Genomic DNA, 27939 nt, shown 5'->3' with positions numbered 1-27939 from the left:
TTATAGCTCTGCCAGACCATGTAGGTTGCCAGGAACACTGGAACTGGGACAAATCACTCTTTCCCTCACTATTACATTTTGTGTGAGAAGTGGATCAAAGACTGCAGTGGAAGACTGCACTTGGGAACCAGAAGCTGAGCAAGTCTCCGTTACCAAATAGCCACCATGCTGCAAAGGGTCACGGATGGAAATGGCTGGCTGGAGGACAGAGCCAGAAGCAGACAAAACAGACGCTCCCTGGCTGCCTGACAAAGTCTGGTACCTAACAGATTCTGACTGCTGGACTTGTACGGATTGGCCACGGGATTCAATCCCAGAACCGCTCTCTTTGGTGGGTGGCTGAGAGTTTTTGGCTTCTTCATCCATCCCAAGGCTTATCTCTGCAAGTTTTTTAAATTTGGGACTGAGTGAGTCCAAGCAGCTGTCATCTAACTCATCAGCAATAAAACTGCAACAACCCAGGGAGCCGATGGGAGAACCAGGGGCACCCATTCCTTCGTTATCATAGATCAGCAAGCAATCGTTTGCTTCCTGGCCATCGTCTTCCTCGGCACAGGCAAATGCTTTCTAAAGGTGGAGAAAAGTGGGAAAAAATGAATCATAAGAGACACCCAGTGGAAGAATGTAATATTATACCATTCTTAGAACTCAAGGTTTGATCAAGAATGCGTGACTTAGGTAATCCATAGAAGTAAGGGCACCCTCTATATCAGCAATCTTGTGAGAGCCTGACCCGTAAATAGGGCCCATGCCACACCCCGGAATATTCCTAGAATCCTCATCCTAAACAAGCCCTTCCTGCCAGTCTCTCCTCACACGCAGTGTCAGCCTTCATCTGCTCTACTAGGCTAGATGCCAGCACTTGCCAGTTCTGATACCGAAACTGTAGGTGAGATCCGTTCTAAAGATGCACCAACCAAGAGGCAAGCAACCTGCCTCCCAAAGTCCTCTCTGTTCTTGCACCCTTGTCCCATTTTGATTCTATGCTTCCTGACACTTCACCTAATCTTGGACCACAGCCCTTGTTCCCCCTTTTATGTTTGGGTCATTAATTCAATGGTTCTTCAACATTTTTGTACATGGACTCCTTGACAATGTGAAGAATACTATCTATAACCCTCTCAGAAAAATGTTTGCAGATGTATTCTGACATACTTCATGGTATTGGAAATAGAAAATAAGCTGCTTTGTATTCCTAAAGAGGATGCTGCTGATCTGAAATGCAAAAGGTTTTGCTTTCTGTTGTTATTCCAGTTGGAGGAATGAGGTGCCATATTCTCTCATCTTATGTCTACCGGCCCCTTCTTCCTTTTGACCAGTAGCCTGATTTTGGCAGCCATCTTAGGTTATCTGTATTATTCTACAAGGAGCCTCTACTTTTTTTTTCTTGTATTTCACCAAGCTGCAAACAAACGAACTGTAAAACTGAAGTAGAGTCAAGTAGAAAGATCTCTAATGTAAACAAGATAACAAAGCCACAAAGTTTTCCACCAAATTACCTGAGAAAAGTAGGAGTCTAGGAAGTTCATGTTTATTGCCCCTTCACCATAGTCCCTGTTGGTGTCTTCCATGGAATGCCTTGTTCTCATCGTTCCGGACCGTCCTGTGGAATCGTTGCTAAGCCCAGCGGCTGCTCCGAATTCTGCAGCGGCTCCAGATGCTGAAGCTGCTCTAGGGTTGGTGGCCACTTCCATTCTCAAAGCTCCTTCCACCACCGTCCCTCCAGCGTATGTATTTGTACGAACTTCTAAAAACAGGAGAAAATTCGATAACATCTCATGCTGTGATTTGTTTTGTTTTGTTTTGTTTTGTTTTGTTTTGTTTCCTGGTCTTTGATATCCGTGAGCAGTTGCCAAGTAAAGCAAGTGTGTGGGAGAAAATACAATTTTATGACTCGAGGTGATAAGAACATCCCGCAGTCTGTTATGTGAGAGTAACAGAGGAGGTGAGGACGTAACAGAGGATATTAGCAGATGAAATAGCTCTGAAAACATGCTAATTGAAAAAATATACAAAGGAAATAGATTTTCAGTGACAACGGCCAGAAATGGAAAAGTAAAAACAGAATATTCAGCACACAGCAATGGAAAGCTTCTAATGCAATGCTTGTTTGTTTTCAGGAAAAAAGAAATTGTAATTAAGCTGTCATATTGGCTCAATATGGAAACCAAAGAGGAAACATACATAATGTAATCATGCAAATTAGCAGGTGTTAATCTGGTGTCTCGGTGCTTAACGAAAATTTCATAAGCTGTGACTATTTTGCCTGTTACTTTTACATTTTCATGGAAAGCTATTTTTTCTAGAAAATTCTGAATATAGTTTTTGCTATGTAATTATAATGGGAGAAGCAGGTAAGGATTAAGGATTAAGGTAGCTGATAAAGACAGTTACATTTTTGGGGGAGATCTTATGCGGATTTTTCAGGCTGGACATTTAAAAACAATCTATTGCTAAGCATGGAATTAAGAAAAAATTGAATATTAGGCATTAGGTCTTATGGTTCTAGTTTACACCTTAGTTGTAGCATTGAGATAAGATGAATAAAATAGTCATCTGGTAAACCAAAGAAATAAATAATTTCACCTATATGACAAATAAGCGATCCTTGTCCCATAATGATTAAATATAAGAATTGGTAATTGAACTCAGATCAGGATCCTGTTAGTTCTGGGGAAGGAAGAAGGGCAACAAGACCTAGGATGTGCACACATGAGGCTTTAACTGCAAATATTACTAATGTTGATAGGCAAAGTTGGGTGGTGAGTACATAGTGTTTGTTATATTTTCCTTTACATTTTTCTATATGTGTGAAATCTTTGCTTATTAAAAAATTAATAATTTAACCCCCTGAGAGCTCTACTTCAGTTTATTAAAGTTTGGAAAAGTATAACAAATCTTCAGCTAGTAAAAGATGGTGACATCAGTGGACAAATGAACTTATTGAAGCCAGAGCTAGGTCACAGAATTGACTGATATACTAACAGTAAACCATTTCATTGAAACCCTATTTCAGGGGTAACATCTCTCAGTATGTGCACAAATATGCAAATTATTAAGAAAAGAATTTAGAACATTTCTTATTTTTCAATATTTCTTATTTAACCCATTATTGCTTTCAAAAATAAATTTTATGTTCACTTACCAGAATCTTCTGTGACATCAACTCCATTGGCAGTTATAGGTGGCACATAGATATTTGTGATTTCCTACAAACCATATGCAAAAAATAAATACATTTAAAAATTATCCAGATTTCACCAGTATAAGTAAGATATGCAAATGGAGACATTACAAGAATTCCAAATTCTTCCAGGAGTAACCATTTTTATGATTTGACATCTGAAGAGCTAAGATCCTAAAAGGCTCCATTCATTTTAGTACTGACTCTCATGAGTCCTTGAGGGTCAGGAGTATCATTTTTATACCCCATTACCTCTTTTTCTATATGAATATAAATCGAATTTTGTTCTGTATGATTGAAATAAATGTTTTACGAAGTGTATCCTCACCTTGTCTTCAGGTTGGGCTCCTTCAATTCCCCACGGACGAATTGTTCCTTCTGAACCATCAGGCACTGGGTTGAATCCACCGGTCACTCCCCTGAAAGGACCGGTCCCACAGTAACAGGTCAGCAGCAGAAGGAGGGCCACTAGTATATAGGAAAACAAAATATCAGCACATTTGAATCACTTGGAAACAATTTGACATGGCAATTGTCAGAAACATTACAAAGAAAATACAGTATTTTTTAACGCTTATGGATAATCTAATAGAAAGCAAAATTAGTTTCTACAAAATAAAATTTGGTAAATTAAGCATACTAAAATTTCGCATGATTATGAAACTGAAGGAGACAGATCAGATTATTCTTGAGACAAGTATATTGTTTTCTTAAAATAGGCACTGTTTGATGAATGATAAAGGTGGCCATTCAGCTCCGCAATCATTTTCCGTCATATATATTTTTTTATTATTGCATTTATTTGTACATGTTGAGGCTATGTGTATGGTGTCAAGTGAATACACACCTGAAGAGTCAAGATTTTAGGTGGGCATTATAGTGATTTGGTAATCTGGTCTCTAATGATCTCTTAGAGAATAGCCATTAACTTGCAAACTCCCTCAGCAACTAGAGTGATGATCTAATATCATTGCACTCTTAATTGTGACTTAGGAATTCTTAGCTTGGAGGGGCCTTCCTGCCTGGGTAACAACCATTCTTTCTGTGCTTATCAGTCACATCTTAGCAATAAAGATTAACATCATTCTCAGGCTAATGGGCCAAGAGAGAAAGGAGGCACTTCTCAGTCTAGGTAGTGAGTGACCACACCTCCACCTTTGGCCGGCTGAGGCCGCCTGAATCCTAATGTTTGAATTCTGTTCACTTACTGGCAGCTTAGTGAGAGATTTAAGAGTATATAACCTCTGGAGTCAGACCTCTAGGGTTTGAGTTTTGGTTCCACCATACACCAGCTGGACAAATTATGTCATCTTTTCTTGCCTCCATTAACTGATCCAAAGAATGGGAGAATATATAGTATCTACCTCATAGATTGCTGTGAGGATTAAATGAGATAATATAGATAAAGGATGGTACTGAGTGCCATGAGGACTTGCCAGTATTGTTTGGATGGGCTACATCAGTTGTACAAATTAGGTCAGTTTTATATATTTTATATATACATAAATGAAAAAAATTAGGCCAAGTATATAAAATAAAAAGTTGGACATAATACATTTTCTCAAAATTTAACATAATGTTCATATAAGTGATACTTCTAAAGGTTTTCTTTACTTATTGCCATTCTTAATTCTATGACTTTGTTAAATGTGTGGGAAGGGTTGAATATTATAAATGGACAAATTAGTTTTGAAAAGTGATGAATATATATCTGTATGGTCAGTATTTTTAGGTGGCCATAATAGTCTTTTAGAAATCTTGTTTATCATTGTGTGTGCAATATGTATTATGTTTTTACATATGCATCCAGAGAAAGTTCTGTCCTGCCCAAAATTCAAGATACGACATTTTGCAAATGGTGATATTTCACATGAAGCAAATGTGATTGTGGGAATAATGGAGTATATTACCTCTGACTGTCATCCTGAGCCACAGCTACTATACAGCCATCCTGTACAGTAGCCTAGAGGATATATGCATAACTTAAAATTCAACATTTCAAAATCAGACTTATCATTGCCACCCTACTTATCTGTGCTTCCTCTGATATTTTCAATTTCATTTAATGGTTTCAGTAGCAGCCAAATTCAGTGGTGCATCTGGACTTCTGTTCCACTCTTCCCATCCATTTGTCTCCAGATCCTCTCCATGTACCCGCATCGTGCCTTGCACATCAATTCTTTCCTTTCCAGTCTTATGCCATGGCTCAAAACCTGGCCTCCATCATCCCTTGTGAACTATTACAATAACCTCCTAACTGTTCTTTCCTTTTTAAGTTACAGTACACACTGTGCCAATGTTATCTTTCTAAAATACAAATATGATCGTGTTAGTCTTTTATTCAAATACTCTCAGCAACTCTCCTTTCCATGTGTGTGTAAGCTCTTTCAAACTAGTCCCAAAGCATTCTCCAGTTTCAACTCCTTCACTCTCCACAATTTCCCCTTGCTTTAGCCTCCCAAGGCTGTGTGCTTCCTAAAACCTGCCAAGCATTTTCTGGCTTTGGCTCATGCTGTTACCCTTTGGAAACACCTTTCCCTCTTTTTGTACTTGCTATATCCTACTCATTTTCCAAGGCTCAAATGGACGATTCCCCTGAGTCTGTGAAACCTCTGCAATATTCCTTAGTGTTCGCTTTTATTTTATATTATATTATTAAATATATTACAGCTCTATCATGGTATATGTTTTCCATAGAGTTAGACATGCATAAATCTACTACTACATGAAAACCAGAATCAAGTTCCCTTTCTTGGAAGGTACCATAAAGACTCATATACAGGTACTTGAAAAATTTTTGGTTTTGAAATTGACTAATCATGACATTGGAAAACTGAAACTCTGAGTGTCAGTTTCAGCTATTAAATGAAATGATGCATGATAACTTTAGAATAGTAAACACTTAAGGGGAAAGAGGAAGGAGAATATATGGCATGTGTAGGAGGCCACTAAATGTATGGATAGCAATTTATTTCTTTTTTTTAAAGAGATCTGAATAAATATGGCAAATATTAATGTCTGTTAAGTCTGAGTGATGGTTATATGTTATATGATTATATGTGTGCAAATATTAATATCTGTTAAGTCTGAGTTGTGGTTATATTTGTGCTTGTCATGGCAATTTTCTGTTCTTCTTTGTGGCTTAAAAATATCTCATAAATTAAAAAAAATTAAATTAAGAGGTTGAATAATCTTTTTAACTCTAAAAGTCTATGGTTCTATAATAAATTAGGGAAGTGACTGTGAATTTATCAAGGATTTCTTTTATTTATACTATAAGAATTTGCCATGAAGTTCTTTTAAATAGAGACTTGTTACATTCAAAATACTAATTGATTCACACGATTTTAAGTGTAACTTTTTGAAACCTACCTATTAAAAAAAAATAAATTTTAGTTTTATTGAAAAATAATACATGTATGTAATTTCCCTCAACGTGTTCAATAAACTTAATATATTAAGTATGAGAGCCTTACAGGAGTATATTTTCAGGTAGAAAGCTATTCTGAGGAAATTCTAGATTAAGCAATGACTTCTCAGAGTCTGTGATATATTTATGTGCATTGTAAAGCTCAAGGCTTATGATATATATTTTCCCTAAATTTATTTGGTCAGGGTTCTATTTTATTTTAGAATTTCATGAGATTTGTATACGGAAAAGACATTTTAGAAAGTGCCACACTCATGGATAAAGTCATTATTTTGACCATGAACATCATGGCCAGTGTGTAGACTATTCATGCTTCATTTTTTTCCTTCTTGAATCTCTCATGCTGTTTTCTATATGTCTAACATATACGACTTGCTTTTCTGTATTATAAATACAGATTGCTGGCAGGTGACGTGTTAGCTTTAAACATTTCTGATTTTTCCTGAAAATGCCATTTCCGAGTCTTCCTGAAAAATGCCATTTTCCCCCAGCTTTGCCTGTAAAACAACTGCGGAGATGCATTGTGCATGCAGCGGGAAGGCCTCTGCATGTGCTGACACCCGGTGCAAGCGGAACGATGATGCGGCATACTCACACAACAGCAGCAAAAGACCGAGGAGTAGCAGGCCGATGGCGGCAGGCCCCAGCCTAACAGGCCTCTCTTCAGTAGGCAGATTAGGGGTTTCGGTCGGGGTCAAAGATCTACAGGTGCCACTGTTGTCACACTGACAGACTTCCAGAGCCAAGCTCTCCGGGGTCTCGCACCACATGCCCTTGCTGTCCACGATGACCAGGGAGATTCTGTACACACTGGGAGATACCTGCTGTGTGCCTCGTAGCATTGCAGAGGTGGCTGAAGGGAAACAACCAAACAAATCAGCAGTAGGACAAGGCGTATCTTGCTCCTTGCTCTGAAAACTATGGGTTTTTTTTTTTCTTTTTGGTGAACAGAACCAGAGTTGCCATAGACATCACTGTCACAAATAGTAGGGTGAGGCTTGAGCAGATATGAGGGCTATCGGAGATCAGTGGGTGTATGGGGTTGTACTGCCTCCTTGTCCTCCTGTCTGCCCCAGATGGGCCCATTATTCTCCCCCGTGAAAACTCAGTCCTATCTTGATTTTCCCCCAAAAGAGGAGGGGAGATGGGCATCATTTAAATCCCAGGCCTCCTTCTTCTGGGACTTAACCACTCTTCTGTACGTCTGCACCAACCCCTGGACCCTGGTGTAGACCTCTGAATGTATCCCTTCCGCCTCAGTCCAGGCTTTTGTGCCTGACTTATCAAGACTGAGTTTCTGCTTTGGCTGCTGCTACGTCAGCTGCTCTTGTCGGTCCTCAACCCATGAGCCTAATGCCAGTTGTATGGGACTCCCTGTGGTGAAGGCCTGTTGCTTCTCTGACTCAAGAGCAATGATCATTCTCCATTCTTCATTGCTATGCTCTCCCTTCTTAAGTGGGCTCCAGCAGCAGCTCTCATAAGCTGTAGGGTTGTATCCCTTGAATCATTCTTGACCCCATCATGCCCCTTGACATTGTGCCCGATCCACCTCGTCCAACCACTGCTACCTTGCCCACCCTCACCCACACAGGCGTGTCTAGTGCCAGGTCCTGTCTCTCTATGATGTTTCTTTTGTAGGCTTTTCGCTGGACATGTGTCTGGTAAACCCATTTGGCTACATGCACAATTTGGAGCTAGATCCCTACACCAGGATCAGTAAGACCCCAGGAAAGACGGCCACGGAGAACAAGATGCCTTTGGTGACTCTGGCAATGGCAGATCCCTATGACTAGGGTACCGCAGAGTAAGCACATTCATGAAAGGAAGCAAGATTAGTTCAGAAAAGAGCTAGAGATAAGTGAGTTCATTTACAAAGGATTTGAAGTGGCCTGCTGGTCATTATAAAATCCTAAAAGGGAGAAGATTCTTATTGTCTAATGGCTTTTTCCGTGAGACTCCTGGAAAACAGAGGAAACGTGAAATTAGCATGATAAAGGTTAGGAGAAAAGGAAGGATGGATTAGCTCTTGCCCATTGGCTAATAGGTTTACAAATTTCAGTCCACCATGCTCTCAAGACTCCTGACTAGTGACCGACTAGTGACAGCTTTGAGCAGGCTGACACCGTCAATGCTTTATGTCTGTTGAAAGCCTGCAGACATGAAGGCTGTATTTAGAAACCTAAACAGCTCTGCAATAAAATAGGTGCCTGACTATAATCTTATTTTTATTTTTTTGGGGTGCTGTGAAGGTACAGATAAAAAATTAAAAATATAAAGCTATCCAAAAATTGGAGTCCACATGACAAGCAGAAAATATTAAATAGTGCTAATATTATATTATATCATCCCTTTTCTTTCCTGAAGAGAGAAGAAATTCATGAGGCTAGGACCTCATCTTCATTACAAAGAATTTTAAAAACTACTCTTGGAAAGGAACTGCTCCCAAATGAACTCTCTCTTAACCTTCTGGAAATATAAAGAAGCAGCAACTTTCATTTGTGGAAGCAGCTTTACAAGTACTCACCATCAAGTGTTGTGATCTCCCACACTGGCGGTTCTGTAGTATTCTCCTTCTGCGAAAATGTGTAGGGGCCAGTATATTCACCCTTGCCCCGTAATATAGCTTTGACAACCACGGAAGGTGATGAACTACAGATTATTTCCTTTTCCGGGACAATTATTGGACAATTTTCGTTAAAATAAGGTAGTTGGACATATATGGTGCCTGTAGAAGTTTTACCTGTTATTTCTATAAGAATAACATTTTAGAGTTAGAGAAATATACAGAACAAGTTGTACAAAAAATAACTAAATAAATAAACCTTTAAAATTTCTCTCACATGCAGCCAGATTAGTGTATCTACTCGTGAGAAATTGTATTCGTTATTCCCACAAGTAAAATGATGTCACCCAATTTCCACACCTTGTTGAGAGCAAATTTAAATTTATCAACTTGGCAGATGTCTTGATTAGAAGCATGGCTATTAATTTAATATGCTTGGAACCAAGACCTATAAGATGATAAATTCACTGATTATGAATGAAATCAACATAAAAATAATAGTTTTCTTAAATGTATCCTACTGCACGAGCCCAGACTGTATGAAATATTTTTGCTTCTAAAGCTTGAGCCAAAGTATTTGGAATAAACTATGATTTATTTTTATTACCCAAAATATAAAGTTTATTGAAGAAAAATTTTTTAATGTTGACTATCAAAAGCAATAAAATAAAAATCTCTCAGTGGTGGGATTATGAATTATTTCTGTTGTTTCCCTTAGTGCTTTTTTCTGTTTTCCCAGATAATATGATTTTGGGTGTTTATTCTTTTGTTTTATTTTTATGTTTGCTGATCGCCTTGAGCATAAATTAATTTTACACTTAGGGAAACACACATAGTCAGTGAATATTATTTTTAAAACATTTCAAAAGATTTTTATTGTTCAATGATATAAGTGCTTGAGGTCTCTGTAAGTAACTCACTCTGTGTGTAAGTAACTCACAAAGGCTCCTCACATTTGAGCTGAGCTTCCCTGACAGGCTTTCTGTCTCAATCTTTATCCACCTTCTCAAACCGAGAAACTCCTGCCCCAACAGCAAACAACAGGACCAAACACAGAATTCACTGGTCCAACAAACTCAAGTGAGAGGCTGGGATGCTCAGTCTTCTCCTGGATTTAGCCACCTCAGACTTGAGACCCAGAGCCCCTAAGATAATTAACTTCATCTAATGATAAAGGTAATATGTTAATAATCACAGTCATCTATTCATCAAGAAATGCCAGTTGGAGTAACAGTTCTCTAAAAATGAAATATTTTTTCTTACCATCAATGGCCAGGACCTCAGCTGTGATTGTCTTGTTAACCATGAAAGTAGCATCCCAATGAATGGTTTCGGCAAATTTGATTTGAGCAGTGTTTGAACCAATAATTAGCAAACCACCATCATTACGTCCCAAGATGTATCTGTTTTGTAATAGAAGACAAGAATAGGTTTTTTTTTTTCAAACATGGAATGTTACCTATTTAATGAAAATGACTCATTAGTATTTAATATATTTATACTTAATATAAGACTATGAAACATACTTTTATAAAAGCAGCAGAAGCTTAACATATTAGCACAGACAAGCAGTATTTCATAATCCTTAAGTATATGTTAGCCTGGTTTTTCAATTTTCTGCTCTGCTCAGTAAAATAACTGTGTCCTTGTTCTTTTTTTTAATGAAGATTATTATTATTGTTTTATTATTAAATTTCTTTTTGGCTGCGTTGTGTCTTTGTTGCTGCATGGGCTTTCTCTAGTTGCGGCGAGCGGGGGCTACTCTTTGTTGTGGTGCACGGGCTTCTCATTGCGGTGGCTTCTCTTGTGGAGCACAGACTCTAGGTGCGTGGGCTTCAGTAGTTGCAGCACGTGGGCTCAGTAGTTGTGGCGCATGGGCTTTGTTGCTCCGTGGCATGTGGGATCTTCCCAGACCAGGGATCGAACCCATGTCCTCTGCACTGGCAGGCAGATTCTTAACCACTGCACCACCACGGAAGTCCCTGTGTCCTTGTTCTTTATACTGCAGCAGCTACTTTGCATGGTGCTCTACTATTTTAGGCATATGTGTCTTGTATGTGCTGTTCTATCTGACTGCACCACGGTCTTCTGGTGAAATTCTACTCTTTTTTAAGGCTCAACTGAAAGTCTCCATGAAACTTTTTCCTGATCTCTCTAGACAGGCTAAGTCATTGTTTTCTTAGTTTCCACTTTAACTTATGCTTATGCTACCTTTGCTCATAGCATGCCTCTTCTTGAGTTATATGGTTCCTTGAGTTGGCTGCCTTTGTATCCCTTTGTATCCTTGGCTCAGAATAGTTTAGATGTTATTTTGTAATAGTTTATAAATTAAAACTAGTCAAGGTAAACAACAAGTTCCTACTGTATAGCACAGGGCATTATGTTCAATATCCTGTGATAAACCATAATGGAAAAGAATATGAAAAAGATTATATATGTATAACTGAGTTGCTTTGCTGTACAGCAGAAATTAACACAACATTGTAAATCAACTAAACTTCAATAAAATAAAAAAAAATTCAAGGAATAATAAAATATTAAAATAAAATCTCACTTGACATTTAAGGCAGCTTGGCCAGTGTCTTCATCAATGGCTTCATATGTTCCCACGATATAACTGATCAGGTATATACCGCTTATGCCTTTTGGGACAACAAATATCATGAAAGGAGGATGGAATCTAATTCCTTCCCTCATATTTATTACTTGGATTATGAGTTGGACTGGCTGGGCTCCATGTTGAGAGATTATTGATTTGTGAAATTCAGCTTTGTTTTTGACGGTGACATTAAGTTTGAAAGTTTGTAGTTGTTCATAATCTAGAGACTAGAGTAAAAATAAAATTAGAAGGAAAGAGGCGTCACAAAAATATCTGGAAAGAGGACAAGAGAGCTCTATGCTACGTGCTATGAATGAATCCTTTATTTCTATACAGCGAAACGGTTTCACAGATCATTGCAATGCTGTGATGAGAATCCTTTAGAATTTGTAACTCAGGAAACCTCAGTTTGGTAACAGATACTTATGAAGCAGAGTACTTCTTTATAGACTAACAAAACACCTTTATAGTTTCTTCAGGCTGTGTGGTACAGTGGGAAGAATCACAAATTTTCTATGGTAACGTGGTTTGAACCCTGATTCTGCTACTTAACAGCTATGTGACTCAGGGCACATTTACTATCTCTGATCCTCAACTTTTTGCTTCTGGTAAAACACTGTTACCTCATCAGATTGTTGTAAGGACTGAACTAATTAAGGCCCATAATACATTCCTGTAAATGGCAGCTACGTCCATTCACAGAATAGTTATTGGATTCCTGTGCAATAATATCCTTTCTGGCTTTAAAAATTCCCTGTTGGCAACGATAAATTATCTTAATAAACTTGGTTGGCAAATAGGCCTCTGCAAAGCAGTGAGTGGGTGGCCCACCGACTCTTCATAGAACCATTTTCAGATAGTCCTGTGTGTTACCTATTTGTTTGACCCTGTTATTGAGGTGGCCCAAATCAAGGCCTGAGGTATCCCAGGATAGTTTTTTCCATTCACTAGTAAATTTTTTAAGGGTGATGGGATAAGGAAATGTTCATTTTGGTTACATTTGTGTATAACTGAAAATAATTAAGGTATGAGATCCAGATTTGAGTTTTAACTTTGCAATGACTGGTTTTGTGGGCTCAAGTGTTTCCTAGTGGAGAAGAAGAGAACGATGCTTAAATAGGTCATTATAATATAAGGGGTAATTGACAAAAGAGATTACAGAGTCTATGTGTGAAAGCGAGTGAAGACTTGTCCTGGAGAAAGTCAGGAAAGGCTTCCGAGAGGTTTTCATGTGAGCAGAGTGATTCGGGGTGAGGAGGAGTTATTCAGGCAGAGTGAAAGCACTTGCAAATACCAGGGTTACAGAAGGTGATAGGGAGATGGCTGCCGAGAGGCCTTGGATGCAATTCTGAGGGGGTTGAAGGTCATTCTCAAAGGCCAGCAGGTGGTCATCACCCTGGCTGCATATTAAGAGTCCCCTGAGGAGCCTTTAAGAGCCGCTTGCTGCCTGGCCTTCCCTGCAGACCAACTGAACCAGTAGTTCCTAACTTGCCACAGGCTGGGAGAAGCTGCAGGTGATTCACATGGACAATCTTGATTGAGGGCCATTTTCACAGCCAATGGAGAACAAGGAAAGTTTTTAAAGAGGAGAGTAACTGGTCCCAGTTGGCTTTAAGAAAAATGTGATCGAAGGAGAATGAAGGGACGTATACACAGGAGGTAGGTACGTCAATCAGGAGGGGAGGGGGCAAGGCTGAGAAGAGCACAGGCTGTGAGAAGGAAGACCAGGGCTAGACTTTAAGGACAGTTTCTAGGGCAGAATTTGATGTCTGGCTCTGGGTGGTGAGAAAATGCCACGATTGAAGGATAAGGCCCAGGTTTCTAGTTTGGGAGACTGGATGACACCAACATAGAAGACTGGGAATATCTCATTCCTAGGCATTGTCGGGAGTTTATAACAAAACGCTTGCAACTGAGGATGGCTGTAACCCACTCTGAAAAGCAGAGTAATAGCAACCGCTTATGTGGCTTCCAACAATCTAGAATTCCAGGGATCTCCCTGTTAAGGAATATTATGGTTCTGTCATTCTACTGGAGTCACAGAATTAAAGAGAGAAGCTCCCATATAGTCCAATGTTCTATGACAAGGAATGTCACAGAATAGTGGTAATATTCTTCTAGTCTATACAATATCCAGGCATTAAATAGCCTTATGTTATTTCAGATGAAGGGTCTATTGTAGCCAAGCCTGTTAAATGGAAGTGTTACTCAATTATTTATTTTTTATTTTGCAGATTTAGTTTTTACATTTCCGTTTTCTAGAAAAAGTCGCATTTTTTTTTCCCTCTGAGGACCGTAGCTAATCCATTTAAAGTAAGTTGACAAATTCACAAGCAACTATTCCATGTATTCTTGTCTGTTCCCGAGTTTAAGTCGGGAAGTGCGTTTTACTTTCTTGTGCATAAAACAGGCACACCGATAAATATATGTATATTAGTGTGTTTGTGTTTCTATAGAAAGTGTGATAGCTTGGAAGGAAACAAATCAACATGTTAAGAGAATTTCCTTAGGTAATGGGGCTACGTGTGTCTTCAAAATTCTATCTACTTTTATGTGTTTTTTACGTTTTCTATAAAGAAGTGGTATTATTATTCATAAGTGAATAAAGTTTATTTATGACAGTTTTGGTTAAAATATCGTAATAGTTTTGGTTAATACAGAACATTTTTCCCACTGAAGGGAAATCAGACCTTACCTTAACCACCTTCAAGATGCCTTCGTTAGTTATGGGATCAGTTTGTATTTCAAACCAGTTCCCATCATTTCCAGAGGTAAAGGAATACACTGCAAACCAATTATCTGTGAACTCTTCGTCCAAATCTATTACTTGAAATCGAAGCAAGTCAGAACTTAAAGTGTTTTCCTTGATACTTGCTGAATACTAAAAAAAAAAAAAAAAAAAGCAAAATTTAAGACTCACTGGCAGGCTTTATCTAAATGAATTGTATTCATTCTGAATGGCATTAGTCATTAATTCTCTAATTATGTATTGCCTCTTTGCTGTTTACTGAATTCTTATATTTTACAATAGCTTATTTTAAAAGAAAAGTGCAGAGAGCTCAAATAAAAGCCAGCAAGCAGGCAAATCCTGGATTAGGATGGCAAGGTATAACATAAAAAAATATATAATTATTTTTCAAGGAATGAAAGGCACACCTGCAGTTTTCTGAACGTTGGGATATTATCGTTGACATCTTTCACTGTAATGTTACATACACATTGTGTTGCTAGTCCTTCTCCATCTCTGTCTGCACCATGCACAACCAGATTATACCTGCTAACTTGCTAAATTTGGAGAAAAAATAAAGAAAAATGATTAATCTCTAGTGCCAGAGGTACGAATGACAACTCCTTGCTTCCTATGGGAAGGAGGTGAAAATATTCAAGTTCATGGTTCATTCTCTAGAAGGACCACACGCACCGTTCATCGTCCATCATAGAGGAGGTATGTGGGGCTCTGGATGGTTGGGTGGAAGTCTTTATGAGGCTAGTACAGGTTTTCTCTGAGCTTCTTAGGGCAGGATAGTACACTTAGAGCAAAAATAGACAATGAGGGTGGTGGGATGTTTATCAGAGGGAAACTCACTTACAGAGCTTCCCTGCTGGTCTGTTTGGAAAATCACTTGTATAAAAGTTATACAGAGTCTGATGGGATAGCGTGCATTGATGGAGATGTGGTGGTAGGACAATGGAGCAGAGAGAGGAAGGGGATTCTTTAGTATTCCGGAAGTAGGGGTAAATTTGAGAGAAGTCAGGAGAAAAAGCATGACACCAGAGAAGGCTTTACTCCAGATAGAAATTTCTCCCTCCATCTAAGAAATTTCCTTCTCCTCCATCATATGAGGGATTAACCCCAGTTCAGTCTCTGTCGTGCATGCAATGCCTTCCCTCACTCCCCCGCTTTAACTCCCAAGGGTATGCTGACACTTGTTTCCTTAGGTACAATTGATTGCGCAGGTCTCAAGTACACATCCTACTCCAGCAGAATCACACTAGGATGCAAGGAGTTTCCCTAGATTGGGCCAAGTGAGTCCTGGGAACCTCTATTCCTTTCTCCTTTCATTCTCAGGTAGAAAGGAGTCACCTCTCTTAACATTCTTACATCCGAATCCTGAGTTATTGAACGCTCCCCAGTGCCTTGCTTTACCTCTCGATCAAGTGAATTGGTCAAAGTGTGGACTTCCCCGGTGTGTCTGCTTAGGAGGAACATGGGTGTGCCTGCAGGTTCCTGAGAGATAATTTTGAAGGCAATTATAGAGTTCAAGTTGTTCGGTTCATCTGCATCTGTGGCATTCAGGATCATCACCAGTGAGTCTAGGAATACGGAAGAAGTTTATTAAGGAATATGTAAAGATTGACACTATGTTCACATGAAATGTTCAGCACAATTTCAAACTGATTTTTGTCTTTTAAGATCTTAAAACTAGAGGGCTTCCCTGGTGGCACAGTGGTTGGGAATATGCCTGCCAATGCAGGGGACATGGGTTCGATCCCTGGTCCGGGAAGATCCCACCTGCCGCGGTGCAACGAAGCCTGTGCGCCACAACTACTGAGCCTGTGCTCTAGAGCCCACACGCCACAACTACTGAAGCCCGCGCGCCTAGAACCCGTGCTCCGCAAGAGAGAAGGCACCACAAGGAGAAGCCCACGCACTGCAAGCTGCTCTCCGCACTAGAGAAAGCCCGTGCGCAGCAACAAAGACCCAACGCGGCCAAAATTAAATAAATAAATAAATAAAATAAATCTATTTTAAAAATTTTTAAAAAAATCTTAAAACTATCTGTGTGCTAAAAAAATATTACATGTCACTTGCAGTATCTCTTACTGTCTCTCTCAATCAGGTGAGCTGCGGTGCCTTCTGGTAAAAATCCTCCACTTCTCACTAAGCCTTGGTTGGTTGTGTTGAGGTTGGGACTATTTTCTCTTTATTTTTTCCCTTGCTGGATGGCCTTATAATTCTCCCTTCCCCCCCCATTATCCAAGTAATGAGTATATCTCTGTCCCTTATAACCTAAAAAAGCCCAGCTGATGCATCCAGGTTGCCTAAAGCCACCTCCTTATCTTTGTGACTAGGATAAGCTTTGACTTGATAACACAATCACAATTTGGAAATATAGTACACTGGCAGTGAACAAGTAGCTCAACCACAAATATTAGAAAGGAAGACTCAGGTTATCTTGACGAATTTTTCTTCAAAACTACTGATGAAACTAAGAGAATAAACTAGCTTGTAAAAATGATGTACTATAGTGACACTTGTATCTGAAAAAAAAAAAATTTTAAATGGTAGTTACTGCAAAAGACTTACTCGAAGCACTCCTTTCTTCAATTTCACCCATGAACATACTTGTTGAGAACACTGGAGCATTGTCATTTATATCTAAAATTTTGACTGTTAGTATAAGCGGTTTCTCTACATCTTGTCCCAGGGCACTGAGAGCACGACAGGTAATCTAGAAAAGGAGGGGAAATGTTAATTAACATTCTACAAACTTTAGTTTGCCTACTATTAAAACTTGTAGAGATAAGGCCTCTCCTGGCATGTACAGTGCTTTTGTGCAAAGAGGAAAAGTATTTCCCCAGAGAGGAGACAAAGCAGGAAAAAGTGCCGACTCTGGGCGTACCAGTTGGGCAAATTGCCCCTTCCTGCAGGCTGGTACGTGTCTCCTGGCAGCATGAAGCTCTTGGCAAGCAGCGTGCTGGAGTTGAGCGCTCATGCACCCTCCTGGGGTATTCCTTCAGGGGCACAACCATAAGAGGAGGCTCTTTGTTTTATTTTATTTTTTAATTTTTTGGCCATGCCGCGAGGCATGCAGGATTTTAGTTCCCCAACCAGGGATCGAACCTGCGCCCCCTGCAGAGGAAGCGCAGAGTCTTAACCGCTGGACTGCCAGGGAAGTCCAGGGGAGGCTCTCTGTAGAGGGACTAATATTGTTATTTGTTGGTGGATGGATTCATGCACTGATCTCTCTTCTAAATTAACCTTCTAAAGCCACTGTGCAGGAGGGGAAGGGTGGCCAATATCGAGAACACAAACTTACTTGGAAGCTTGGGGTTTCCTCACGATCAACTATGGCTGTTATGTTAATTTCTCCAGTGTTTCTGTCAACAGTGAAGATTCCAAGAGGGGGCTCATCAATTCCTATTCCAGTAATGTGGTAGGTAATCTCCTGGCTTACTTGGAAATCTGAAGTAATCTGTAGCCCAAAATACCCAAAATGTTAAGGTGATCATCACTCAGGCCTATTCCTTCCCCTCCTCTCCTCCATACTCTCAAGTCAATCTATTCATTTTATTCACACTTTCTTGACACTGTGCTGTTTACTTTTTTGCCTTGATAGATAGTAGGAATGTGAAATAAATTCAAATTTTTGCTTCTGTTGACCACTAGGGACCAATGTGTCGTTAATCATTCTGGCTTTAGAATATTTGCCCTGATTGTGGTCACCATGGTGATGTTAAAAGGTTGAGAGAAAGTCAAGGACACTTCATATTGACAAGCCTACTTCTGAATGCTCCTTTCCTTCGCAGGTAACATTAAAAAAACAAAAAAGACATTTATTTTAGTTTAAAAAGGAGGAGCTGGAGAAAAAAAGGGAAAGGGATTATATAGTAAGTGTTAATATTAGAATGCATTGCTTTTATTATTATTTTTAAAACTTTTTAATAGGGAAAACTTCAAATATATTATCAAGTTAGAAGAGTATAATGAACCTGATATATCTCATCACCCAGCTTCAACAATTCTGAATACATGGCCAATCCCATGTTGACTCTCAACCATCTTTAATTATCTTATTGCTGTGTATTGGTATGGTATGATTTCAAATCCACTTTAAAAAAAAAAAATCTAAGAATAAAGTTGTTTTGTTCTAAGAGTGAAGTTGCTTACGTTGAGGAAGCTGTGTCAGGATGTCATCATGGACATCCGTGGCTGTCAATAAACATTCAGTAGCTCAGCTATTGGGGAGCAATGTTGGGAGCTTATTGATACGAACATGTGGAGCAGCCATTATGGCTGAGGGACATTTAAGCTTTAAATATCAGGAGATTATGAGGACCTCTTGAGAGCGTTCAGTCTGGGCAAGGCAACTCTTTGCTGATCTAAATAGCTCTCTTGAAGACCTTGAGGCATTATTAGCTCCTGCCGGGGCAAGGCAGCTCTTTGCCTGGCAGTGGTGAAAACCACGATCTTGCTTGCCAGTACCACCGCCTCTGTTCCCTAGTAACGTGCTCTAGTGATAAGGGACTTGTGCTTTTGCACTGGACATCAGCTTGTGGTTGACTAAACTGACTCTCCCAAGAACCAACTCGTAGAAAATTACAACTCAACTACATTTGTACTCTATTCCTTTCACCTCTCCCTTGCCTGGAACAATAGTGTGATTAATCTACTTGTGGTTAGGAGTACGGTATTTACTGGTTCATTGGGAGACATTATCTTATATGTTATTGGCTTGTGAAATTATTATAACTCCTGCAGTGAACCCGTGCTAAATAAATTACTGGTAAAAATCTTATTCTCGGAGCATAATTTGCTGCCCCAAACAAAGCACTTTCCATATAATTTTTCTATTTGTTTGCTAGAATCTGAATCCAAAAAGGTGTATCCATTGAAATTGATTGAAATGTCTCTTAATTATGTTTTATTACTCTAGAAGCTATAGCTCCTTCATCTGTCTCTCTTTTAAATTGTTATTACTATTATTACTGTGTTTTTTGTTTTGTTGAAGATACCAGGTTATTTGTTCTGTGGACTCCTCAGTCTGCATTTTGCTAATTGGAATTGCCATATTATTTTAATTTACATCTAGTACATTTATTCTGAAAACATTACTTCTGCTCATAATACTTACTGTGGCAATTGGATTTCTTTTCGAGTTGTCTTCTTCTTCTCTGCAGGGTCTTGCAAATTTCACCCATTCACGTTTGTATCTCCTTTTGCCTTGTTGTACCGCTGTCTCATATTCTCCATGTTGCCCTTTTGTCTTATGTAAAAAGGGATTCCATTTTATTATGCACATTGTTGGAAATTTTTGCTTTGAGTATTAATTATAGACACCTAGGTTGAGGAGCCTCCTATGTTTCAAGATCTCTAAGACTGTTAAATATCTAATTTTCTCTCCCTCACACTGTCAAGCTAAGAAGAAACATTAAATAACTACAATAGCTACAGAGCTATATGATTTTTAATATTAGCATTTAATCATATTTTATATTTTCTATATATATTCCACAACATCTAACTATTCTGTGCATAAAAGACAGGTTTAATGAAAACCTGTTGATTTATTTAAGATAAGAAGAAGGTATGTGATAAGTTACAATAATGACACTTCTTCTTGCTAGTATTTAAATATTATTAGGTTAGCCATTAGAATTTTAATTATATTTTCACAATTAAATTATTAAATAATTTAAAACATTAAATATTTATTTTTCCTGAGTACAATTTTAATTTTTTAACTAAACTATTATTTTAATTACAAAAAACGTTTTCATACTTTACCTCTATTCTCCATTCTCCATGAACCAAAAGGACCACCTGTAGACATTTAAATAAAGTCAAATTAAATGTGAATTTTTCAAATAAGCAATTATATAAGACGATAATCCTGGTTTTTACATTCTGCTGTTCATATTGTAGTTTGTTTCTATTTCAAAAGAAGTAGATTTGGAGACACAGTATTCAAAGGGCAAAATCCTTCCAAAAAAAAGAAAATACTCTTCGTATAAACAAGTTCTTTCAGTTCTTTAATCTGACTACAGCATTTCAATGATACACAGGAGAATCTATTGGACTTTTCAAAATTCTAACAGTTGTTGCAGCAACCAGACTTTTCTTGCCTGGCTGCTCTATAAACACTTCCCGGGAGCTATGGAAGCTATTGCTTTGGGAAACAATGGTGAGCATCATTGTGATAAACTTCAGAAAGTGCCATAGGAGATTATTAAAAGCCACGACCTACGCTACTGACTTGTACAAAGGCAATCCTGTATTAGTTAGTTGCAATTGCAGGGTAAGGCATTTTCTTAGTCATATAAGAGTGGAGAGAGTGGAAAGGAACTAGTCTAATTTAGAGAATGAAACGTAAAAGATCGGGATATGCTATTCCAGTCACTAGTGTTGTTTTCTGTGGGACATGGATCTGCGCATCTCTGCCTTACTACTTCAGTTTAAATTTGAGCTTAATATTCATACTGATCTGAAAAAAATAAAGATAAAATGAAGCCAGGTGGGCCAGGGTCTTCACTATCTCAAGAGCATACAGGACCTTCATCTGTGTCATTTTCCCCCTGGAATGCATTCTTCTTTCCCTTCACACACTTAAATATTACTCATCCTTTAAGATCATTTCAAGTTCCAACAGTCTCCATGAAACTGTCCTTACTGATGTCTCCTTTTCTGAGTTTGTACAACACATATTCTATAACATGCAGTTTTGCTCGTAATGGTTTACCATGATTTATTATTTCTTATGGTTTTATGTGCATTGTGATATCGAGCCAAGAGAATTGCAAACTTCCCAAATCATTGCTTCTGTATTATTTTTCTTCTTGCAATTCGTACAATACCTGTCCCTCAGCAGATGTTTAACCACTATTTTGTGACTCACTGATTACCTAATCTGAAGAGAATCTGGTAGGGAAAAGATTGTGAAAAATAAATCAGAAGAAAAAAATGATTATTTTTTTGTGTCAGTTGCTATTCATAGAGCTTTATGTTTACTATCTCACTTAGTATGGCAGTCATCTGAAGGAGATTCTTTTATTGTAATCCCTATTTCATGGATGAAGAAATGGAGACATGAGAGAATGAGTACTTTGCCCCAACCAACAGCCCCAGGAGAGCCAGGATTTGCACCCCTGCAGCCTGACTCTAAAGCGTGCACATCACCACTACACTAGATTCTAACCAAAGTCAACATAGATAAATAGAAAAAAACTAGTCATAGAAAGAAAGTTATATGATAGTCAGTTTAGATTTCTTCCTGGCAAAGGCTGCAGTTATTCCTGAAACAATGTAGATTTATTACATTGTTTATTTTGGAAGGTTATAATAAAGAGGCAGGCCCCAGTCTGAACCAAAGGAATAATCATACCAGACATAGAACACCAGGACCCTTCCATTCTAAAAATTTCAGTAAAATCTTTATTTCAAAGGGTGTTTGTTAAAATTGTCATGAAGAAGAACCATTACTGTGGTTCTAACAGGTCTCAAAATGATTTTACAGCTTTGCTGCTCTTTATTAAACAATATCATGAGTTACTTGGGAGAAAAGACCAGAGCAATGTAGTCACTGTACTACTTTCTCAGTTCTTAAGAACACCTCAGCCACATGTGAGAGGAGGGATGGACCAGGCACAATCTCTTTTACAGGAAAACCAGAAAGAGTCATCCAGAAAATATGAATCATGTTTGTACTAGCCCCATGGAGAATGATTCTTCTAGTAGACATTAAGACATGATTTCTGTTTTCCTGGGAAGCAAAGGAAGGACAAACCCTAAACTATGGAAAATGAGCATTGCAGCCAGGTGTTTCTTATTTGTTCAATCATTTCATTGAATCAGAGCCCCTAGAGAAGTTACTCAGCCAAACCTTTACTGTTTCCCATCCTCTCTTTTAAAGTCAGACCAACAAGAATGTTCTCCAATTTTAGGGAATATTGTGAAAATGGGATTATTTTTGTATTTCTAGGAATACGGGGGCACTTCTGAATAATGCCGTGTTCTTTATATATGTATTGAGACATGTAATCATAGGCTTACATTATTTTGAATAGTGTTTTTAAAAAACTTTCCTATTTTAGTTAATTAATACTTATATGTGGCTACTTAGATGTTTTAGTTACTTTGTTCATATACGTATTTTGAATATGTAATAAATATTTCAATAGTTTCTTGACAATGTAAATCAACTAAGTTTTCTTTTTTTGTGGCCTAGAGTCTAGGAAATACCAATGTGGAGAAAACACTCCATATCTTGAGAATTTCTTTACTTTTCTTTCTTCCCTTTGTTTCCTGGTTATTTTTATAATTTTGACTACATGATTTTTAAAGCATTGATATGGTCTAAATACCTTGGCATACGTAAGAATTAGAAATATTTTATTAAAAGCAAATGAGATTATTAGGTTAAAAAGCGTATGACATAAAGTGATTTGATATTCACATGCCCTATTTGCTAATTAAAATGTATGTAGTTATATCATTAAGATTCCTATTGAGTATGGTAGGTCAACAATAAATATATTTTGAGGATATGGGTGACTGGATTTTTAAATATCATATATAATAACAATTGCTTTTTACTGAGCTGGCCAAGGTTTTGTTTAGAGTAATCTGTTACTTTAGTGTGGGGAAGGACAGACTGTTAGACTGTGGATTGGATCCACAGAGCTAGTCCTAGCCAGGCTAGGGCATGGCCACTCTTCTCAGAATGGGATGAGAGTGGATCACACCCACTCCCCTCTGGGAAATTTGTAGAATGAATTGGGTAATTCAAAGGAATCATTACAAATTTTAAACTTGATTTTTTTAAATTATTAATTATTTTTGGAAAAATTCATGAAATATATATACATAGGTTGGTGATATTTTTATAATTGGTTAAGAACAATGATTATTTATGTGCCAGATCATAGAGGTCATTCAATACATGTTTGAATAAATTTCATATGTACAATTCAGAAGAAATGAGTGATTTATATTTTATGATACCTCATAGCTTTATATATATATATAGACTTTTTAAAATTAAAATTTAAAAACCTGAAAGTATTTTAATAAGCTTTGTATTAATCAAGGCAAATTCTTTAATTGAAGTAAAATGATATATGTTTAATTACTTAAAAAGTAATTTAGGACGGTTCAATTTTTAATAACTGATGTTTAGAGTAAGCTCAATTTAGAAAGTTAAGCCTTGTATCATGATAGAGGTGATAAGAAAAACAAATACCCATGGCTGTTTTCAAGAGCTCATTTTAAAGACTGTGTAGGATGCAGTCAAATGTAGCAATAGAAAATTGGACACTGGATCCTGAATCCCTGAATTAAAATCCCAGTCTCACCATGTACCAGCTGAATAACTTAGGAACATTACTTAATTTTTCAGTTTCCTCATCTGTAAAATAGAAATAATAATTCTACTTACTTTATAGGTTTGTTGTGAGGATTAAATGAATTAACACCTCTAAAGCATAGAGATGATCCCTAGCCTACAGTAACTGCTTAATAAGTATTAATTACTTCTGTCCAGACTTTTAAAAAATGGTGTAAAAGAGCCACTGTGATATTAAGTGACCTTTTATTATTATTATTCATGTCAAGGCACATAAGGACTTTCTCTTTCTTGAGCATCAGAAAAAGACAAGAACCAGCGCTCCACCGTACAATTGTGTAGGTTGCTCCTTGCACAGCTCCAGGGGGCACTGTTCACATTGTAGTTTATGTGAATGCACTTCCTGGCATTGTGCAGTGTACAGCCTGGCCAACTGTGCAGTGGCCATGCAAGAAAAATGTGCATATTATACAAATTCCATTATTCATAGTATAATTATGGATAGTAGCCAATTGCCTATGTAATTCTTGTGATGAACTTCCCAAAGCAAGCCCTCACCTTAGGCTATCAGAATGACTCTTAACAGGAAAGGTAGAGACAAAGGCTAAGAGGTTTATGAGAAACGTCATGGACACTGAGTGTTCTAAGTGAAAACCGGTTTCGGGTATTAAGTAAGTGGGAGTGGTAATAGGTGGAAGTAATGACATCTTTCCTAAGTTTTGCTCAAGTCAGGCAGGGCTGGATGGAATTTCTTGGCAAGGTTATTCTGATTTTAGAATCTTAACTTTTGGAGAGGATCAGGAGGAAATTTATTTTCATATATTTATTAGTACTGGAAATTGGATTGCTTCATCAATCAAGATTCATCTTTATTACTAAAATATTACAAATAATAGGAATTAGAGTCTTACAAAGCACTTTATGTTTTCCAGAGCACTTTCCTATGCACATAGCTCCTTTATTCTTACTGTGGTCACTCTCGTTAGTCAGGGGGATATGATTATTCTTATTTGACAGCTGAGGAAGCAAGGCCTGGAGTGAGTCAGTGGTACAGGCATAGATTGAAGTCTGTGACTTAGCTTTCATATATTACCTCTCTAGGCAACACTTGTATGGTCATAGGTTGGTGGCATTAACTCAAAACCTCCAAACAGGTCTTCCAACTTTCAGACCCCACCCTTTAATAACAAAAGATGCGCGTTCCCACTCCGCAGTGCTTTTAAAAGCATTGTTTTTTCCCATCACCAAGCTATTTCGAAACTCTGGGTGGCTCCCCACTTCTAAAAGGGTTTCATTACCCTTCACAGAACGCACGTTTCAGTCTGACCCTCATCTGCCTTTTTAACTTCATGTCCAGATTCTCCAATGCAGACTATCATTCCAGCCAAATCAGTGTGTCCATTGCCTCTAGGCAAGTGCCGTAATGGCGCCTGCCTTTGCATGTGCTGGGCTGACAACCGCAGATATCTCCCTGTGGCCCATCTATACTTACCAAAAAGCGGCTCAAATCTCACCTGGTCCGTGGAGACTTGTTTGCCTACCCCACCTCTGACTGACACCGCCTTCCACTAATAGCATTAAGAGTAGACCAGCACTCTCCAGTTGAAATATAATAACCACAAATGTGAGCTGCATATATAATTTTAAATTTTCTATTATTCATATTAAAAAGGTTAAAAAGGTGAAATTAATTTTATTAATATATTTTAAACTAATATATCCAAAATACTGCCATTTCAATATGTAATCAACATAAAAATTATTAATGATAAATTTTACTTTTTTTTTTTCATACTGAATCTTCAAAACATGGTGTATGCTTTATACTTAACAGCACATTTCAATACAGATCAACCACATTTCAAGTGGTTGATAGCTACATGTGGCTACTGGCTACCATATTGGAAAGAGCTTGTCCAGACCTCTCAGTTTAACAATTATGTATGAAGTTATATTGTTGTTTAAATAGCTTGTGTGTTTGTGTATGTGTGCCTGTAAAATTTTCCTGAGGGGAGCAAAATGTTCTAACCTCTCATAGCTTCTTCCATGACTAACATTATAGAAGCACCATGAGGGGAAGTTATAGTTGAGAGAGGCCGCATTCAATCATTCATTTATCCATTCTTCAAACAATTGTGCATTCACTGTAAGACAGATATTATGGTGGTCATTGGGGATACAAAGATGAATAAAACTGTCATAATAGAAACAGACTCAAACAGAAGGGTGTGATACCAATTTTTCTGCTTGACCATTGCCATGAGAAGGAAGGCTGGGAAACTGGCTCACAGGCAATCTATTCTAATTTTAAACGTATTTAATTTTTAGAACGTTCTTCCTTGAGAACTATCTCCCTATAACTTCTTGAAGTTCAATTATCTCAGTTTTTTTAGATGAGGCAATGAGGTAAACTGATGTGTAGGCCAACCCAACTTATTATTGATAAAATGAGGAATCAGTATTAAGAATCTAAAAAATATTCATTATGGCGTATTTCACTATTTTGATATCTTTGTGTAACTGATAATATTGTGACAAGTTTTCTTCTTTACTAAAATAACACATTTAAGGAAAAAACTAGTCTGTAATATCCAGGCTAGTGCTTTGCTCTCCAGATTCCACTTCTCTTTTATGTAATATTATATAAATCTTTCCCAATCCAAAAAAGTATTACTCTTCTGAAAAACTGGCTTATAAAATATTCTGTCTTCTTTTGTACCCAAAGGTTGGATGTCTTTTGCACATAAAGGCTAAACATAAGACACTGTTTTCTTAATAACCCTCCCAACTTCTCTAGAGTCAAACATTGCTTTGATTTTAATTCCATGGTCTTTGACTACTTAAAAACATGTCAGGAATCAAGACCAGGCATGTACAATTCTTAGCCATATGCTTAAGAGATATAAAACCTTGGAAAATAGACCTCGTTCTCTTTTATGTGTTTTAGTTTGTGTATTAGAATAAAAGCATGAATAAAAAGATGAATAAAAGCATTACTTTGAAGAAAGTCAAGGTGTTGTGGAAAATAGACTTGAGACCAGGATTATTTAATTCTTTAGTTAATTATTTACCTGAAGAAATGCTAAATAGCAACTTTCAAATTCATTTCTATCTGGCTTATTTTCTTATGTGAAAATACAACCTTAAAAAAAACAACAAAATGGGGAAACCGGTAATCTTTACAATTTCATTTTAAAATGTTTATTTCCACTGAACTCTTTTTAGAATTTATAATAGGGATTCAGCAGTCAAATATAGCATTCTCTAACAAGGAAGGAAACAGGGAAAGTTTGCAATTATTAGAAAAAAATAGGACTTACCATTAAAATGGTCAGAGCCCCTGTGGTTCTGAAAAGGAACCAAGCCATTGTCTCTGATTTCCTTGGTGAACGAATCCAAGGGAGCTGCTGCTTTAGTCCTTCCAACCGCCTGCATGCGATGTCTGAGGAAAGCCCTCTCAGCGTCTCTGCTGTCTTCAGGACAGCAGGAGTCTTCAGGAGTCTGCAGATGGCCTGTTCTGCAGCTCCTCCCCACCCTAAACTCGAAACGCTTGCATCACTTTTGCTCCCAGGTAAAAACTTAGACACACCTCAATTCCTGAAGCAATGAAATCCTCTGTTGGAAGCTGAAAGAAAAGTTCGCAGGCTAAAAACCAGTTTTCATAGGATGGTACCAGCTGATAAATTAATCATGGCGTGGAAGTGAAAAAGTTAACCTTGACTACACTGAAAAAGGATCTAATTGGCTGCTTCTCATGGTGCCAATTAAAACTGAAAAATAAAACAAAACCTACAAAATTCCCCCAAATCTAACTTGTGGAAGAGCATTTATTTTTAGCCTGAGTGTATGTGAGTAGATTTAAAGTTAAGCAAAATATATTTTAGGTGTTAAGCAATAATATATTTTATTGAAAGAAACTACAAATCTGAAGAAGAAAACCATCACATCAAGCAGTTATTAATACAGGTTTTGAATGAAAACAACTGGAAATAAAATTGGACTAAACACATATGGTGCCTTGGATATTTGAAATATATAAGCTGTGCATTGCAAAATCAGATCCCTGATAATACTCAGATGACATCTTTCTATTTTATTTCT

The 27939-nt window shown here is 37.7% G+C and overlaps 1 protein-coding gene across 1 annotated transcript; it reads right to left on the bottom strand.

Moving 5' to 3' along the window:
• Positions 1-27206, bottom strand: DSG3 (desmoglein 3). Its single transcript, XM_059893882.1, has 16 exons — positions 27159-27206; positions 20286-20321; positions 19633-19764; positions 17818-17973; positions 17085-17229; positions 15924-16090; positions 14933-15061; positions 14472-14657; positions 11732-12003; positions 10441-10580; positions 9139-9363; positions 7210-7467; positions 3513-3652; positions 3146-3209; positions 1500-1747; positions 1-567 (listed from the first exon to the last, which is right to left on the bottom strand). The coding sequence occupies exons 1-16, from the start codon at positions 27204-27206 to the stop codon at positions 1-3; spliced, it is 2913 nt and encodes a 970-aa protein (XP_059749865.1).
• Positions 27207-27939: the final 733 nt, after the last annotated feature.

Source organism: Balaenoptera ricei, chromosome 14, assembly GCF_028023285.1.
Source record: "Balaenoptera ricei isolate mBalRic1 chromosome 14, mBalRic1.hap2, whole genome shotgun sequence".
Taxonomy (NCBI): domain Eukaryota; kingdom Metazoa; phylum Chordata; class Mammalia; order Artiodactyla; family Balaenopteridae; genus Balaenoptera; species Balaenoptera ricei.
Note: the sequence above shows the minus strand (reverse complement) of the source record. Positions and strands in the feature narration are given on the sequence as shown.

What these genes read in the sequence shown, in the direction of transcription:
- DSG3 (XM_059893882.1), bottom strand. Translation starts at nt 27,206, where the DNA reads ATGGCTTGGTTCCTTTTCAGAACCACAGGGGCTCTGACCATTTTAATG. An exon ending in CAACGTTCAGAAAACTGCAG is followed by an intron (nt 14,658 to 14,932) that starts GTGTGCCTTTCA and finishes TTTTTTTTTTAG; the next exon opens with TATTCAGCAAGTATCAAGGA. An exon ending in TAGACTCCTACTTTTCTCAG is followed by an intron (nt 568 to 1,499) that starts GTAATTTGGTGG and finishes CTCCACCTTTAG; the next exon opens with AAAGCATTTGCCTGTGCCGA.